Source organism: Bos taurus, chromosome 1, assembly GCF_002263795.3.
Source record: "Bos taurus isolate L1 Dominette 01449 registration number 42190680 breed Hereford chromosome 1, ARS-UCD2.0, whole genome shotgun sequence".
Taxonomy (NCBI): domain Eukaryota; kingdom Metazoa; phylum Chordata; class Mammalia; order Artiodactyla; family Bovidae; genus Bos; species Bos taurus.
The window spans coordinates 108,890,450-108,909,624 of record NC_037328.1 but is presented as its reverse complement, the minus strand read 5'-3'; the positions used below and the strand labels follow the sequence as shown (position 1 = coordinate 108,909,624).

Below are 19,175 nucleotides of genomic sequence, written 5' to 3'. Positions count from 1 at the left end.
CTGTAGCTGAAAGGCTGAACAAAACTTCCCTAACAGATCAAAATTGAGCATTTAATGGCAAACATATTTTTAGATACTTATGTATTAAATAGTATGTTACAATATCTGTATTAGATATTCTGGAAGAATTTTTCAAAAACTTTAGCCTCATTTGGAATTATCTTTTGGAATAGATGTGAAAAACAAATATCCTTAACCAACTTTAAAGATGAGACTTGGACACGTTTAGTGTATATTCTAGAGTTACCATTTAATTTGGTTCTCTGGGGGAAAATTGAAAACACTACCTAATTCCTGTTGCCATTAGACTTAAGAGAGAGAGAGAGAGAGAGGCCTCACCAGGCCTCAAAACAGAAATCTGTTCTAGGCTATAAGAGAGTGGAGGATCGCTGCAGAAGGTGGAATGCTGCCCAGAACCAGCAAGCAACAAGTGGGTACCAAGTAAACCAGAAGCCTTGTGCAGAATTTTGTGTGCTAACATCTTTTATTTTAAAATACTTGTCTAGGAATTTAGAGCCCTAATGTTTTCCATAGAAAACTTGCTCCCCTATTAATTGTAAACCATAATTGTCTCCCTTTGAAAAGTTCATTGATAAAAACCTAACAGTGCTATAATCAAACCTAAGTTTGCCTGTGAGATTCAGGTCCCAGCTAGAGAAAAGCATGCTCCTTATAGTTGGTTTATAAATCTATAACCCGATCAGTGGCATTTTCTGTAAACCAGCACTGTCCAGCTGAACTTTCTGAAACGATTTTTTGCAGTGATGAAAACGTTATACATCTGTACTGTCTAGTATGGTAGCCACTAGCCCCACGTGGCTGTTGAATCACACTTGAAATGTCAGTGATGCAACCAAGGAACTGAATTTTGAAATTCTATGTTATTTTAATTAATTTAAATGTAAATAATGTGGCTAGTGGCTATGATGTTGGACAGCATGGTTCAAAGGTAAACAGTTAAATCTGTCTCAGGGAAGCAGCTGTTGCTCTCTTAAATGTTAAGTGAAATTGTCTGCCATATGTTTTTCAAAGCTATTACAGAACTCTTAAGATAAAACTCACCTTAAATTACAGTGGCCTTTATCAAGTTTGTGTTGATGTTTTAATGACCATTTAAAAATGATGTTAATGTTCATATGTATATTTCTTAGGGAGAAACATCATCAAAGTCCAGCCATTGAACATGGAAGAAGATCAAATGTTTTTGTGGACAAACTCAACATCAAAGGATCACCTGTGAAAATCAACAAAAAATAAATAGCATTGCATTTGATTTCTTTAGTTTTGATTATTTTAACAGAGAAAGTAATGGTGCTGGGTAATACACATAAGACCAATCTTTTGTTATTAAATCAGTACTGTTCTTAGCAACTTTCTTCTGAATGTTCTTGAAAGTGCTCCCTTTATATTGTCCCTACTTTAGGAATAAAACTTGAATCTTCAACAGTGCAAGCTGTTCTCTAACACTCTTTAAAACATAACATATGCTGATTTTGCTTTCATAATTATTTTTATATTGGTTATGTTTTCCCCTGTATATTCAAGATTGAACGTACAACTGTTCTATCATATAAAATTAGTTAAAATAAGTAAACTGCTCAAAAATAGTCCCAGTTTTTTAGCAACACTGTAATAGAGTGATGTTAATAAAGGTTAAAATTATTTAGCTCAAATTTTATAATGTGTTTATGTAGCCAGCCAGCTTAAAGAATTTTTAAAAATAAAGCAAAAACTATACTAGTACTCTTTATAAAAAGTTAGTTGTTATTTTGATGAAGGACATAAAGAATAAGCAAATAGTTCATTTTTGAAGAGATTTTAAATTGCTAATATACCTGAATTTTCTTCTTATCATTTCTTTATACAGTGTATTCTTTTTTTGTTCTGTATTACATTGTTAACACTCATCAGACTTTCCATTGACGTTTCTCTTTAACATCTTAAGGTAGCATATTTCTGTTCTCCTTTCTCACAGACAGCTTAATTTATCTCCATGGTTAAGATTCTAAAGTTGGATTGTCCTTGGAGAAACTCTGCTCAGCCTCTTTGTGACATTTAGAAAAATGCATTTGGTATTCTGCAAACCTTAATGATTGATTGTCTCAAAATTTCTTAGACAGGTGATGTGTGTGTTTGAGCAAGGTACTTAATAATTCAACTGTTCCCTTTTTAATTATACTATTTAAAAATTCAGCTCTTGAATTTTTTGTTCTAGAATTATAGCATTGATCTGTTTATATAAATTTAAGCATAAAGCTGATGAAAATATAAAATCTTAACTCTTTAAGTTTTTGTTGTTTCAAAGGGAGAAAAAAAGAACAAAGTCAACTAACACTCTATAATCCTAATATCTTCCTTTTTAAACTTTGGAATTAGAATTGTGTAATTATGCTTATACTCTTCTAATTTTCTGTATCATATCCTGTTAATATTAGTAGTTGTGTTTCATGCCTTTAGTCACTAAAATAAAATGCGAATGTGTCATCTCAGTTTTAGAATGGAAAATAATTGAGCATGTATCAGTTAAAGATGTTAAAATTTTCCTCTTATGAATAATGATTATACTAATAACATACTATTACACATTGGGAACTTATCATAAGGCATTGGTTTTAAATAATACGTTTGTGTAAATTCACTGGATAGATCAAAATCCAGTAGACACTGTAGTTATTCTCCTAAATTATTACACTGATTGTTAACTCAAATCATTGTATTCAAATATGAAACACACTTGAATAAATATTGTAGTTACAAGAGTATAACTTCCATGCATCATATAACAGAATTCATAGATGCCTTTTTCACCCCAATTTGTTCACTGGGGCAGTCATGTTAAAATTGATTTAAATATGTAATTCATCTTCTGCCACAGTGCTTCCTGCTACTGCTAAGTTGCTTCAGTCGTGTCCGACTCTGTGCGACCCCATAGATGGCAGCCCACCAGGCTCCCCCGTCCCTGGGATTCTCCAGGCAAGAATACTGGAGTGGGTTGCCAGTTCCTTCTCCAATGGATGAAAGTGAAAAGTAAAAGTGAAGTCGCTCAGTCGTGTCTGACTCTTCGCGACCCCATGGACTGCAGCCCACCAGGCTCCTCTGTCCATGGGATTTTCCTGGCGAGAGTACTGGAGTAGGGTGCCATTGCCTTCTCCAACAGTGCTTCCTAGGGGGCCATTTATAAAATATGTGACATCCAGAGATTAAATGTCAATTCTTTACTTTCACACACTACTGAAATTGACTTTTTCCAGAATTTATTTTTATCCTAATTCTGAAGTCAGTGAAAGTCACTCAGTCGTGTCTAACTCTTTGCAACACCATGGACTATACAGTCCATGGAATTCTCCAGGCCAGAATGCTGGAGTGGGTAGCCTTTCCCTTCTCCAGGGGATCTTCCCAACCCAGGGATTGAGCCCAGGTCTCCAGCATTGCAGGCAGATTCTTTACCAGTTGAACCACAAGGGAAGCCCATTCTGAAATCAACTAGTATAAAAACTATACTTGTAGTTTTTATATTATTTTTTCTTTATTGACAACCACTGATCTTCCTGGAAGTCTGTGTCTTTGGGGAATGTAAGGATATTAGCTGTTTGGTGAATGTGGCCTTGACGGTAAGGTCAAGTTGAGTACTTAGGTTCTTTGCTACTTTAGCGATTTTCCTGGTAACTCAGTCCCGGGGATAGATTTCCATTACTTACCCTTATGATTTCATTATCTATTACTGTCACCAGGCAGTGGCAGGAGCACATTAGTAGCAAATAGTGACTTGCTCATGGCAACGTGATGGTATTTGGATGTGGGGCCTTTGTAAGGTTATGAGGGTGGAGCCCTCCTGAATACAATTAAAGCCTTTGTAAAAGAGACCAACTCAGTGGACTTGAATTTGATCAAACTCTGGGAGATAGTGGAGGACGGACTGGCATGCTACAGTCCATGGGATTGCAATGAGTGGGACATGACTTAGCAACTCAACAACAAAAAAGAGACCCTGGGTTTCCCTGGTGGTTTTGGCGGTAAAGAATCTGCCTACCAATGCATGAGATGTGGGTCTGATCCTTGGGTTGGGAAGATCCCCTGGGGGAGGAAATGTATTTTCCTGGAGTATTTCCCACTCCAGTATTCTTACCTGGGAAAATCCAATGGACAGAGGAGCCTGGCAGGCTGAAGTCCATGGGGTTGCGAAGGGTCAGACATGACTGAGCGACTAAACAACAAAAACAACAGATGAGACCCTGGACAGCTCACCTGTTCTTTCTGCCTTGTGCGCACACAGTGAGCAGTTGGCCGCCAGGAACCAGCAAGTTCCACACACTGTCACTGAATCTCCTGGAGCCTTGATCTCAGGCCTCCCACCCTGCAGAACTGTGTGAAATAAATTTCATATAGTCACCCAGTCTATGGTGCTTTTGTTATAGCAGACTGAATGGACTAAGACAGTAGTATTCAGCTAGTCAGGCTAGGATATTTTGGAGAGTCTACTGAGGTTTGACTAGACCCTCACTGCAGTAAATCAGGAACTTCATTGAATGTATCTTTATTCTATGTGCAACTACTCTAAATGTATGTGTATTTTTGGCCATTTTAAAATTTAAGTAATTTATAAAGTGTGAAAACTAGCTAGATGGTTTTTGGTTTTTGTCTTCCAGTTCTTTCTGTGGAGCAAACAAAAGTTTATTACTTTGGTTAAAAGTGGTGATTAATTTAAAAAAATTAAGAATATACTTGGTATAATAATTACAGAAAAATATGAATATAAATATACACACACAGGAAGAGTATGAATTTTTACTCTAGGAAATTTAGTTTGTTAAAATGGTAATTTCAAAAAGCAATTCCAAAAGTAACACACTTTTTTACTTAAATTATATCTTTAAATTAAAACCTTAATTGTATTACCATTTACATAACTATTATTTAATTTGTGTATTTTAAACAAATACAAAGGTTTATAAAGACTCAATTTTTGAAAGCCTACAAATAAAGTTTGCTTTAAAGTGTATTCAACATTAATGGATTTATTCATCAAAGTCAGTCCTTTACTACAAATTAACACATGGTTGATATACAAAAAGTAAGTCCAAAATTCATCATCAAATCTATGGTTTTTCCTGTCTCTTGTAATTTACTCTGATTTCTATTTATTTGCACTTACTCATTTAACAAGTATTTATTGAGCACAGCAAGGAGTACAGCAATTAACAAAATCAAATCACTGTCTTTTTGGAGCAGTCCTCATCGGGGGAGTCAGACAATAGACAGTTGTGTAAAGTGCGTCTGGATCTAAGAAGAGCTCTGAAGGAAAACGAAGCAGTGCACAAACATAGGAAAGAGCTTGCTGTTTTAGAAGAGTTGGTCAGGAAACAGCTAATTGATAGAAGATATTTGAACAGAGAAGAAAGGGAAAGAGCCATGCCTGGATCAGGAGGAGAGCACTGGCTCTGGTTCTGTGAGGGTCGGCAAGGAGGTGGAGAGGAAAAAGCAAGTGAAGTAGGGCTACGCTGGCGTGGCTGCTCAAGCAAGGCTTTGTAGGTGCTTATTCTGAAGGTTATTATTTTTTTTTAATTTAGTTATTTAAATTTTTAAGGTAATGAAAAGCTTTCAGATTAAAAAATCCGTTATAAAAAATTTCAAGCCTACGCTAGAGATGACAGTGACTGATTCACTGGATGGGTGTTTTCAGCAGAAACATGACACCCTCACGCTTAAAAAGATCCCTTTTAGTGACTGTGAAGGAATAGACCGAGCAGCTGCAGGGCAGAAGCAGTAAGGTCAGGTAGGCTACGACAGTAAGTCCGTAGAGATAGCAGTGCTTTGAGAGGTGGGGAGAAGGTGCAGATTCTGCATCCATTTTTTAACGTAATGCCCATAGTACATGCCGACTGACTAGAGCAGGAAAGTCAAAGGGGTTTAAAGTGACATTTTTGGTCCCGGCAACTCGAGGAATGGAGTTTCCGTTGAAACGAAGACTGCAGAAGAAGGTTTTGAGGGGAAGATCGTTAGCTCCTATGCCTCCAAGAAATCGAAGTGGAATTTCAAGGATGCTATCTTCTATATGGACTAGACACATAATGTTTAACATAGAACAACGATGGAACGTCTTGAGAAAAATCACTTGTAGATATTTTATTATTTTCCCAAGTTTTTTACAGATCATATCCTGTAGATTATTTTTTCATATTTTGTAGTAGCATAAATAACTATTTTTAAATTTTAATTTTAAATACGATTATAAACATATTTCCACTTTGCTGTATAGGCAAAGCAAAATAAAGGCTGCTGCATCTTTCTGGCAGCATGCATAAAAAGCCTGATTAGCTACGCAAAGCGACTGCACTTTCTCTTCCCAGTCGGTAGAGGGCATCCGGGCAGCGGAGGATGCCGCTCTACTCTGAGATCCGGAAGCTTCTCCCTCTCTCTTTTTTTCTCTCCTCCCTCGTATCCTTCGCCCCGGAAGTGCTCTTCGGCACTGATTGCCGGCGTGACTTTGACCGCTTCCAGTAGTAGTGCTGGTTGCTGGACAGAGCCGGAGTCGAGGGACCTTCTCTCCTGTGCTGCGTTCGCCATGAGGTTGCTGGGAGCTGCCGCCGCCGCGGCTGTGGGCCGCGGGCCGCTCCCGCGGGTCCCCGCAGCCCTGGGCTGGCAGGGGAAGCAGGTAGTGGAGTCCGACGGGGTGAGACCGCACTACGGTCTGTCCCCGGGACCTTGCGGTGCGTCCGAGGCCAGGGGGGAAGCGACACCCTTCCCTCCCTGGCATCTCCTTACTGACAACTCCGAATGGACCTCAGTGTGAAAAGCCCCTTGGGTATCTGCACAGCTGCTGGTTATTAATGAGCAGCGCCTCTGTGCCCTGGGAGGTTGGGCGGCCTCCGGATAAGCCTTGTGTTTTTGATATACCTTAAAGACAAGAGGTAACTGGAGTGAAGATCAAGACAACTGAAAAATTAGTGTGTTCAGGGCTCGAACCCAGGGCTTCTGGCTCATTATCCAGTGCTCTTTTCAGTACAGAGTGTCATTGGGCTGAGTGCTGTCTATTTTAGCTGACCTGGTTTATTTGATTTGTAGCCTTACCTTCCCCGTACCTTTCTTTGGTTCTGTCTGCCTTTTGCGGGACGCGGGGAGAGGTCGCAGAGTGGACTAGCATTCAGTTCAGTCGCTCAGTCGTGTCTGACTCTTTGCGACCCCATGAACTGCGGCACGCCACACCTCCCTGTCCATCACCAACTCTCGGAGCCAGCCAAACTCATGTCCATTGAGTCGGTGATGCTATCCAGCCCTCATCCTCTGTCATCCCCTTCTTCTGCCCTCAATCTTTCCCAGCATCAGAGTCTTTGCAAATGAGTCAGCTCTTCACATCAGGTGGCCAAAGTATTGGAGTTTCAACTTCAACATCAGTCCTTCCAATGAACACCCAGGACTGATCTCCTTAAGGATAGACTGGTTGGATCTCCTTGCAGTTCAAGGGACTCTCAAGAGTCTTCTCCAACACCACAGTTCAAAAGCATCAATTCTTCGGCGCTCAGCTTTCTTCACAGTCCAACTCTCACATCCATACCTCACTACTGGAAAAACTATAGCCTTGAATTTTGTTGACAAAGTAATGTCTCTGCTTTTTGATATGCTATCTAGGTTGGTCATAACTTTCCTTCTAAGGAGTAAGTGTCTTTTAATTTCATGGCTGCAGTCGCCATCTGCAGTGATTTTGGAGCCCCCCAAAATAAAGTCAGCCACTGTTTCCACTGTTTCCCCATCTATTTGCCATGAATTGATGGGACTGGATGCCATGATCTTAGTTTTCTGAATGTTGAGCTTTAAGCCAACTTTTTCTCTCTCCTCTTTCACTTTCATCAAGAGGCTTTTTAGTTCCTCTTCACTTTCTGCCAAAAGGATGGTGTCATCTGCATATCTGAGGTTATTGATGTTTCTCCTGGCAATCTTGATTCCAGCTTGTACTTCCTCCAGCCCAGCGTTTCTCATGATGTACTCTGCATAGAAGTTAAATAAGCAGGGTGACAATATACAGCCTTGACATACTCCTTTTCCTATTTGGAACCAGTCTGTTGTTCCATGTCCAGTTCTGATTGTTGCTTCCTGACCTGCATTAGGAGTTGATCCTTTCCTGTCATGCAGAACTTTGCTTTGCTTGCTGATATCCCAGGAGTTTAATCAACCAAGTGCTGATCACCCAGATTCCATTTTACATCTTCTACTTCCCCTTATCTAGAAGTGGCTGCAGTGCATTTTGGATGTGCAGTCTTGTAGGGAGAGATTTATATTGTCTTGATTGCATAAAATGCAGAATTCCCCATCACCACTGGAGTAAAATAAAGTTGTTGTTGCTGTTTAAAAGTTATTGTTTCAGGGTAGAAGGAATTGGCAACCTTTTGTACACTACCTTGAACATATTGGCACCTCCACATACAGCTTAAAAATCCTCAAAAATCCTTGCTAGCTATGAATCTACAGTAAGAAGGAACAGGGGGAAATCAAAGTAAAATTTAGGGTGAAAACTATTTCCTATTAAAGCAGCTGTTGGGAACTGTCTTTCTGATTTTATCAGCCCCAGTGTATGTTTTAAGACCTGTGCCTTTTAGTAAAAATATCTGTCCATTTATATTTAATTAATTTGAATGTATTTTTTCTGAGTTTTGTTTTTTTTTTTTACGAGTATGCTTTTCCTGTTCTCCCTTGCAATCTCTTCTTTGGTTATAGGAGTTGACAGTTGAGACATTCACTGTTTTGCCCTTTCAGGCTGTCTCCTATGCTATTTTGTGTTCATTGAGATTATAGTATGCTTTTCCTGTTCTCCCTTGCAATCTCTTCTTTGGTTATAGGAGTTGACAGTTGAGACATTCACTGTTTTGCCCTTTCAGGCTATCTCCTATGCTGTTTTGTGTTCATTGAGATTTCTTAGAGGAGAGATGTCCATTCAGCCCTTTCTAATTGTCAACTGTTATCTCATAAAAAGTGCACTGAATTGAGCTTTTATGTTTTCAGGCTAATTGGAAGATCTGCCGATGGTGTTCATCAGGGGTGATTCCTAATGAAAAAATACGAAATATCGGGATCTCAGCTCACATTGATTCTGGGAAAACGACATTAACAGAACGAGTGCTTTACTACACTGGCAGAATCGCAAAAATGCATGAGGTATGGGGTTCATGGTTGACTTCAGATTAGTTTGACCTTGGTTTTGATTGTTTTGTAAGGATTTAATAAACTTCACAATCCTGAAAGATTAAAAGGATCGTAACCCTGGAAATTTAATCAGTCACAAAGCGGATAGCTCAGGTTGGCTTGAAATGTTGCTCTGAGGAGTTTCTCTAGAAACCATCACTCTGGGTATCCTGAGTAGATTGTTTTTTTAAGAATGTTAAGTAAATCTGGGAAAACCGTAATTGAAAAAGACACGTGTACCCTAGAGTTCATCACAGTGCTATTTACAACAGCTAGGACTTGGAAGCAACCTTGATATGTCCATCAGCAGATGAGGAGAGAGAGAGAGAGAGAGAGACACACACACACACACACACACACACACATGAATATTACCCAGGCATGAAGAGAGAGAGAGAGAGAGAGAGAGAGAGACACACACACACACACACACACACATACACACACGAATATTACCCAGGCATAAAAAAGAATGTTTTAGTGAGATGGAATCTGTTACATAGAGTGAAGTAAGTCAGAAAGAGAAAAGCAAATATTGTATATTAACGTATATATATGGAATCTAGAAAAATGGTTTTGATGAACCTATTTGCAGGGAAGGAATGGAAACGCAGACGTAGAGAATGGATTTGTGAACACAGTGGGGGACGAAGAGAATGGGATGAATGGAGAAAGTAGCATAGACGTATATGCCCTGCCAGGTGCAAAATACATAGCTGGTGAAAAGTTACCGTGTAACCAGGGACCCCAGCCTGGTGATCTGTGACCTCAAGGGGTGCAATGAGAAAGGGGAGGAAGGCTTAAGAGGGAGTGGGTGTATGTACAATTATGACTGATTCATGTTGATCTATGACAAACCAGTGCAACATTGTAGAGCAATTTTCCTCCAATTAAAAAAAAAACAGAATGTTAAGTCAATACGATATACCCCTAAGCAGCCGTAAAAACAATGTTTACATATGTTTTGGAGAGATGTTTATAATGTTAAGTGGGGAAAGGGTTTAAACTGATGATGTATTAGCCTACTAGTTAAAAATTACAGTTATCAGGAAAAAATTATTTTAGAAAATCTTGGCACTCTCCTGAAGGCATAACATATCCAGTAACTCAACTTTCCACTTACAAGTGTTACTTCAGATGAAGACCATCTTGTTAAATCACAGACTTTAGAAGCTGAATCCTTCCCACCCAGCCCTCAAAGTCCACAAGTAGCATAGAAGGGATATACCTGTTCCCTGCACACCTGCTCACAGACTGACACAAGGCAGGCAGAAGAAACGCGGCAGAGGGAGCCAGGGTGGCTTTTGAGACCAGGTGACGCTCAGTGGTAGCAGCTGCTGACAACAGCAGTGAAAAAAAGGGTTACTGTTAATAGAGGCCAAATACTGTAATCAGTTTTCAATTGCAATTTCCTGAGATGTGGTTTGACAGTTAAGTTTCTCTGTGTTCTGGTTCCTTCTGTAAAGATGTCTTCCCTTCTTGGAAGGCAGGGACAGAGAAATCTGAATTGCTTTGCTTGTGTTTAGGTGAAAGGTAAAGATGGAGTTGGTGCTGTCATGGATTCCATGGAACTCGAGAGACAAAGAGGAATCACTATTCAGTCAGCGGCCACATATACCATGTGGAAAGATGTCAATATCAACATCATAGATACTCCTGGTGAGTTGAGTTCTTGAGCCTTTTGGGTAGCAACACAGTTCTTTCCTCTCCTATGACCTAGCTCATTTTTTAATAACAAATAAAACTCCTAAAGTGTGACTGTGAATTCCCTATTAGAGAAATCTGAATGGGACCTAAAACACTTCATCTTTAAGTGGTTTCTTTGAAAAATAGTGCAAATAAATAGTGACTAGCAGGATTCCTCCCCTTTACACGTTGCTGCTGATTCCAGAGGTGCCCGTGCCCTAGCAGCTTTGGAGTTGGATTTTGTTGGGCCCCTGGACCTTGTGGTTGGTGAATGATATTGGTGGTTTAGAGAGTCCACATTCTAATTAGAAGACTTCCATAATGATCAGAGGTGGACTTTTACTTGTGCACGTGGTAAAAATTCAGACTGCTTTTTAAGACCCTGACACACTTGTCTGTCTGCTCAGGGCACGTGGACTTCACCATCGAAGTTGAGAGAGCCCTGAGAGTGCTGGATGGCGCGGTCCTGGTTCTCTGTGCCGTCGGAGGGGTGCAGTGCCAGACCATGACTGTTAACCGCCAGATGAGGCGCTACAATGTTCCGTTTCTCACTTTCATTAACAAACTGGACCGGGTGGGCTCCAACCCAGCCAGGGCCCTGCAGCAAATGAGGTACCGCACCTTAGAACAGAGCGGAGTTACGGTCTAGCTACCAGACCTAGCTAGGTGTACATCTAGAAACACCGTTAATTCAGTGTCGTTAAGCTTTATCCTGAATTTTTTTTTCCTTTTTAAAATGCACGTATGTGAATTACTTATCTTAGTAAATGGAACCCTGATGTCCATAGTTTAGTTTGTGATATGATTTTACCAACTACTTTCTCTGTATAATAGGAGAAATCTGACTTAAATTTTTAGAGAAGTTGAAGGTGAATTCAGAACTCATCTGGTAATTTGTAGTGTTATAATTAGAGAAGTTATAATCTAGGATAGGTTGTAAAAGTACTTCATGTTTATTTAAACAAGCATAAAGGATTGCCTTCAGTTTTAACCTTTATTTGAGGAATTTTAATTTAATGCCTTAAATTGTCAATAGTACGCTTATTCGTTTCATCAGTTAATGTATTTGTTAGGATAGCAGCAGTCCTTCCTTTCTAGACATAACCCAGTGGTCTTGACATGATTTTACATTTTCACAGTACGATGTACTTCACACAGCCTTGAGAAGAGTCGATTGCCCTTTTTACCCTTGGTAGATCCGTAGATGGAGCCGTCGAGTTCCTACCCAAGTCTCCCGTGACTGAGCTCTTGGATGTAGGCAGTAAAGTCTGAGTCAGTGGAGAGACTAATGCGTCTCATGACAAGAGATGCGTGTTAGGGGACTTGAAGCGACGGTATTGCTGTGTGCTCTCTGATGGAGATGACATGTTTGAGAATATGCAAGTGAACCTTTTCTTTACTGGGTGTTTGTAATACTTTCTTGGCAAAATGAAATGTTTTCACTTTTTGTTCTAATTATATTTTACTTGTGGTTGGCAGTAAACGGGCTCTTTCCACCAAGTCTTCTTCTGAATTCCAGGCAGATTCTCTTTCAGCATTTATTTGACTATTTTGGTAGTCAAATACTGCTTTGCTCCACTCCCCTTTATCTGTTACCTCATCCTATGATTCCCATTAAATAGCTTTTGAAACTTCTGAATCTGACCTCTCTGTCTTGCTTTTTCTACCATACTTTCTCATACTTTCTGTTTCCTTCTCATTTTTCACTGGGTTATGAGAAAATTTTTGAGGTTAGTCTTCCAATTCACTTCTCTGGTATTCATCTGCTTCCCTTCTGTTATTTAGCCTGTTTTTTGTTCTTTTTAATCCCAGCAATTATGTAGTTCAGTTTCATATTAATAGAGGTGATTACTTCTTGAATCTTTACATTTTATTTTCTCTAGTAACTCTTTCCTTGGAAGTTAGTACTGTTTCTTGAACTCCCATCTCTTTCAAGCTGTTTGTTTCCTTCAAGTATTTGGTAGTTCTTAGTTATCTGGTCAGAGTTACAGACTAAACAGCATATGCCTACTTGAATGTGAATTCCTGCCAATGAGTGTAATTTCCGTTCTGTGGTTGTGCCTGATTGGGTGCACAGGCTGATGATGAGTGTCTAATAACCACCGTATGGATTTTCCCCCTAGGGAACTTCCTTTTCAGATAGCTGTACTTGGCTTCACTTGTATTAGCTGATCCAAGAAGGAGACGTGGACACAGTTATCCCACCATCCTTTAATTTCCTGGCCAACCACTCAGTGACCTGTCCTCTCCCTTCTGTGTCTGATTCAGGGTATTCCGGGCCAACCACTCAGTGACTTGTCTTCTCCCTTCTGTGTCTGATTCAGGGTATTCCGGGGATCTAATGGGAAAAACACTTATCTTACAGTTATCTTTGTTGCCTAAATAGGGTTGTGCTTCCTGAGCACAATGAATTTGTCAGTCTGTTCCCAGCTGCTTTGTACCTTTGGCTCTGACCTGCTAATCAGTTCCAAAGATCTGCCATTGATTTCTTTTTTTAATTTATTTTGTCAGTTCAAAGAAATTTGATGAAGAGAAAAAGGGGTAAACACGTATTTTTATTTTTCAGGTCTAAACTAAGTCATAATGCAGCGTTTGTACAATTGCCCATTGGTTTAGAGAGTGATTTTAAAGGTATTATAGATCTTATTGAGGAACGAGCCATCTATTTTGATGGAGACTTTGGGTAAGTGTTAAAAATATACTATTCAAATCTTATATTTTAAAAAAGTATCAAAGAGAAGGATATGGATGAGTGCTTTAAATATAAACTTTTTTGAAATGAGACTGAAAAAATGTCATTTAAGATGATTTTCTTTTAATGCATTTAATTCTGGTTACTTCCCATTTTGCTTAGCATTCAGTCCAAGGGGGAATATGTTGCTCTTTGGATGATATATGTATATCACACTGTGATATACATGGTATGGTGAAAGGCCTTCAGCTTAAACTAATGATGTAATATCTCTTTTTCTACTTTTATTCATTGATCTGTTCATTCGTTCTGTAGACTTTGTTGGAACAACTACTGTGTCATGAGTATTGTTATAAAAACTGGGAAGAAAGAAGGGATTATAAATACTTCTCTACTTACTTCATAGGATTACAAAGATAAAAAGATTAATGTGTAAAAGAAGTTACATATTCTTTTATGTAAATAAAAGAATGTTTGGGCAATACAAAAAGCAAATTGGTAACTTTTGACATGGTATTTGGTCCATCAACCAAGTTTTGAGAGACCTTTGCATACAAATCCCAGTGGTTATCAAACTGTGGCATTCAGAAAAATCACCTGGAAAAATGCACATATCCGGATCCACTAGCAGGGATTCTAACTCAGTAGCTATAGAGTGGAGCCTGGTATTTGCATTTCTGGAATGCTCCCAAGTGGTGCTCATGTTTCAGGTCCGAATGCCAGAGTTTGAATGGCACTAAATAGACAGTGTGGGGAGTTGTAAGTGATCCTTTGTTCTGAAGAGTCGCTCCGGAGCCTGGCAGTTTCTCCAAAGGTCCTTTCTAAGGGGTCCCTTCCTCTCTTTTGGAACTGAGATTACTAGTCTGGCAGGTGGATGAAAGCCATTGTGATCAGATAACTATAGAGTTTATCTTTATTGACCATCTTTTACGTAAGGAGAAGATCAAGCCCATTCAGTGGACAAGGCGTTTCTCTCACTTTTTGTTCCACGACTAAGTGATGACAACCGAGTTTACCTCTCACTCCTTAGAATGTAAGGGACAAGAATTTTTATCAGGTTTATTCGCTGCTATGTCCCCAGCCCTAGAACTGTCTGGTACAAAATAGGGACTCAAAAAATATTTTTAAGTAAGTGATTACTTCGCTTGCCCAGAATTACCAGTGCGCACGTTTCTGTCCTCTAAAGTAGAGGTTTTTAAACTCTGTTGTGCATCAGAACCACAGGTGGAACTTCTTAATGTACCTGCGCCTTTTCCCAGCCCTAGACCACTGGGTATGTATATTTTGAAAGGAAGTTTCCGAAATGAAAGACAACCAGGGACCTTGCCAGGAAGGAAGAAATTAGATTCTGAAGGCTGTGAAGAGCCATTCTTTAGGATAATAAGAATTATTTTCTGACTGTTTGCGATTTGCTTCTCCCTTCCCCACCCCTTTTTTTTTTTCAGGAGTTTTTTTCTGAAAAGCTTGTTAATTGCTTGACCTTAGACTCCATTTTTAAAGAACTACTTTTAAAGTGTTCAGACTGACGTTTGTAAATACCGAGTATGTCCATTTCTCCATTGTGTGTATTTATTTGTGACTTTTAGCTATCTGGCCCCTGGAGGAATGGAGAATGGAGGTCAAGTTTGAAGAGTCTGTCATAATTAGTAAACTTTTTTTTTTAACTACAAAATGGAGTATTCTGTATTAAAAAAAAATTGTGTAATTGGATTTGTTATTAATGACCCAGATGAGTCAAATCTCTATCTTGCTTGTCAAAGACTGTGATATTCTGATTAATCTAATAGAATTTTCCAGTACAGTTGACCCTCGAACGGTGTAGAGATGAGAGGTGTCGATCCCTCATCCAGTCAAAAGTTCGAGTATAACTGTTGACTCCCCGCAAAACTTACCTACTAGTAACCTACTGTTGACTGGACACTATCAAAAATGAAAAGATAACGTGAAAAGAAATTCATATTTATTTACAGGTATAACAGTTCATGCATTGATAAGAAAGAAGCAGCAATGTATTGCTTTATGGTAGCCTAGTATAATTGGTGTAAAGTAGTAGCCTAGCCTAGTTATTATAAAATTGTTTATGGCATATGATATTATAATCATATTCCTAATACAGTATTGGAAATATTGTGACTTAAAAAAATTACCTGTAATGGTATGCAGTTTCTCTAATTCTGTGAGAGGCATACTGTATGGATGTAATTCTTTGAAAGCAAAGTTTTAAAACAGTAATTAAACTAATACATTTTTAATTTCATATTAAATATCACTTATTCCTACATAATGATACACTTCAGTACAAGTCTTGCAGACAATGTAATACACATATTTTTGCATGTTTATTGAAAACATCTTTGTATAAGTGGACCTGCACAGTTCAAACTTGTTTTGTTCACGGGTCAGCTATACTCATGGGCTTTGGAGTCAGTTTGGCTTTGAATTGTGTGTGGCTCATACATTTACTGGTAGTAGAACCTTGAGCAATTTGCTTTGCCTGTTTTAAATATTTTGTCCACTATTCCGTCTGAATTTTACAGATACATTTTTTTCTTATTTGTGATTTTAATGCAAAAATATCAGAGCTCTTATCTCAAAAAACATTTTGGCCATTAGTTTATCTTTTTCACTGATAACTTATATGTTTAATTGAATATTCTTTTTTCAAATTAATTTTTATTGGAGTAAAGTTAGTTACAACTTAATTGAATATTCTTAAAGTACCAAAATAAAACATTTCTTCTCTTAGTCAGATTGTTCGATACGGGGAAATTCCAGCAGAATTCAGGGCGGCGGCAGCAGACCACCGGCAGGAGCTGATTGAATGTGTTGCTAATTCAGATGAGCAACTTGGAGAGATGTTTCTGGAAGAAAAAACTCCCTCAATCTCAGATTTAAAGGCAGGTGCTCTCAAAATACATCTTATATGAACAAGAAAAAGAGGGTTTTTGGGGGGTTTTGTTTTTGTTTTTTTGTAGGGAAGGGACATGATGCTTTTATGTAGGGGTTTTATTAATGAAATCCGAGCAAAGTTGTTTAACATAATTGGTTCCTTCAAAAAAAGTGTGACATGGCATATTACTCTTTTTTTAAGTAGTGAGTTATATAAAATGGGAAAGGAATCAGTTTGTTCTAAGACAAAAGATACTTAAACAGTGAACCTCTTGAACCTATCTGTATCAAAGAGAAAAAAAAGATAACTATAAATGTACGCTGTTGACTATTTGGAAGGCCATAGATTTCTTTACTTAATTGTTCGACTCTTTAAAATGAACTGATCACCTGCCTAAGACTGGTATTCAGTTTTTAAATAGACAGTTCTCCACTGTTGTTGCTCGGTCGCCCAGTCTTGTTGCAAAGTTGTGAAGTCCGACTCTTTGCAACCCCATGGACTGCAGCACACCAGGCCTCCCTGTCCCTCACCATCTCCCAGAGTTTGCCCAAGTTCATGTTCAGTGCATCGGTGATGCCATCCGGCCATCTCATCCTCTGATGCCCTGTTCTCCTGCCTCAGTCTTTCCCTGCATCAGGGACTTTTCCAATGAGCTGTCTGTTTGCATCAGGTGACCAAAATACTTTAGCTTCAGCTTCAGCATCAGTCGTTCCAGTGAATTTTCAGGGTTGATCTCCCTTAACATTGACTGGTGTGATCTCCTTGCTGTCCAGAGGACTTTCACTAGTCTTCTCCAGCCCCACAGTTCGAAGGCATCAATTTTTTGGCATTCTGTGCTCTTTACCATTCAGCTCTCAGAACCACTGGGAAGACCATAGACTTAACTATACGAACCTTTGTCGGCAGAGTAACGTCTCTGCTTTCAACACACTGTCTAGGTTTGTCATCGATTTCCTGCCAAGAAGCAATTGTCCTATGATTTCATGGCTGCAGTCACTGTGTGCGGCGATTTTGGAGCCCAAGAAGAGGAAAACTGTCACTACTTCCACCTTTCCCCTTCTATTTGCCATGCAGTATGGGGCCAGATGCCATTGTCTTAGTTTTTTTTTTTTTTAGTCTTAAGCCGGCTCTTTCACTGTCCTCCTTCACCCTCATCAAGAGGCTCTTTAGTTCTTCGCTTTCTGCCATTGGAGTGGTATCATCCCCACATTTGATGTTGTTGATGTTCCTCCCACCTATCTTGATTCCGGCTTATAACTCATCCAGCCCAGCATTTCTCATGATGTGCTCAGCGTGTTGATTAAACAAACAGGGTGACAGCCCTGTCGTACTCCTTTCTCCATCTTGAACCAATCAGTTGTTCCATACAGGGTTCTAACTGTTGCTTCTTGACCCACCTACAGGTTTCTCAGGAGACAGGTAAGATGGTCTGGTATTCCCATCACTCTAAGAGATTTCCACAGTTTGTCATGATCCACACAGTCAAAGGTTTTAACGTAGTCGATGAAACAGAGATAGATGTTTTTCTGAAACTCCCTTGCTTTCTCTATAATCTGGGGAATGTTGGCAATTTGATCTCTAGTTCCTCTTCCTTTTCTAAACCCAGCTTGGACATCAGGAAGTTCTTCGTTCACATAATGCTGAAGCCTGGCATGCAAGATTTTAAGCATGACTTTACTAGCATGGGAGATGAGTGCAATTGTCTAATGGTTAGCACATTCTTTGATACTACCCTTCTTGGGAATTGGGATGAGGATTTTCCAGTCCTGTGGCTACTACTGGATCTTCCAGATTGGCTGTCATAAAAACCTTGACGGTGTCATCCTTTAGGGATTTGAATAGTTCTGCTGGAATTTCATCGCATTCACTAGCTTTATTAACAGCAGGGCTTAAGGCCCACTTGATTCGCACTCCAGAACGTCTGGTTCTGGGTGACTAACCACACCATTGTAATAATCTGGTCATTAAGATCTTCTTTATATAGTTCTTCTGTGTATTCTTTTCAGCTCTCCTTGATCTTTAGCATCTACTAGGTCTCTACCATTTTTATCCTTTATTGTACCCATCTTTGGGCGGAATGCTCCCTTGATGTTTCCAGTTTTTCTGAAGAGATCTCTAGCCTTTCCCCATTTGTTGTTTCTTCTATTATTAAGCATGGTTCATTGAAGAAGGCCTTTTTGCCTCTTCTAGCTATTTTTTGGAACTCTGCGTTTGACTGGATGTACCTTTCCCTCATTCCCTTCCTTTTCACTTTTCACTTGTTCTTCCACTATTTATAAGGCCTCCTCAGACAACCACTTTGCCTTCTTGCTTTTCTTTTTCTTTGGGATGATCTTGTTTGCCACTTCCTGTGCAGTAGGGACCTCTGTCAGTGGTTCTTTAGGCATGCTGTTAATTAGATCTAGTTGCTTGAACCTGTTTGTTACCTCTACTGTGAATTCATACAGTATTTGATTTAAGTCATACCTGGCTGGCCTGTTGTTTTTCCTGGTTTTCTTTAGTTTACGCCTGAATTTTGCTATGAGACACTGATGATCTGAGCCACAGTTAGCTCCACGTCTTGTTTTTGCTGACTGTATACAGCTTCTTCATCTTCAGTTATAAAGAATATAATCAGTTTGATTTCAGTATTGACTAATTTGGTGATGTCCATGTGTAAAGTCATCTCTTGTGTTGTTGAAAAAGGGTATTTGCTATGACTAGTGCATTCTCCTGGCAGAATTCAGTTAACCT

At 39.2% G+C, this 19,175-nt stretch overlaps 2 protein-coding genes across 5 annotated transcripts in view; both read left to right on the top strand.

Moving 5' to 3' along the window:
• Nucleotides 1-1,273, top strand: part of MLF1 (myeloid leukemia factor 1) — a 30,455-nt gene extending 29,182 nt beyond the window's left edge. For 3 of the 4 annotated variants that reach the window (XM_024990132.2, XM_005201732.5, NM_001038158.2), the window contains one exon: nt 1,152-1,273. In XM_024990132.2, the coding sequence (XP_024845900.1) occupies nt 1,152-1,257 (106 nt within the window). In that variant the 3' untranslated portion in view covers nt 1,258-1,273. Of the gene's footprint in view, nt 1-367; nt 431-1,151 lie in introns of all 4 variants that reach the window. The other variant, XR_233382.5, reaches the window with a different exon arrangement.
• Nucleotides 1,274-6,449: 5,176 nt separating this feature from the next.
• The window catches only part of GFM1 (G elongation factor mitochondrial 1), a 50,665-nt gene continuing 37,939 nt past the window's right edge, over nt 6,450-19,175 (top strand). Inside the window, exons 1-6 of the mRNA NM_001206149.1 lie at nt 6,450-6,652; nt 8,995-9,147; nt 10,701-10,833; nt 11,268-11,472; nt 13,427-13,543; nt 16,299-16,449. Of these exons, the coding sequence (NP_001193078.1) occupies nt 6,563-6,652; nt 8,995-9,147; nt 10,701-10,833; nt 11,268-11,472; nt 13,427-13,543; nt 16,299-16,449 (849 nt within the window). The 5' untranslated portion in view covers nt 6,450-6,562. The remainder of the gene's footprint in view (nt 6,653-8,994; nt 9,148-10,700; nt 10,834-11,267; nt 11,473-13,426; nt 13,544-16,298; nt 16,450-19,175) is intronic.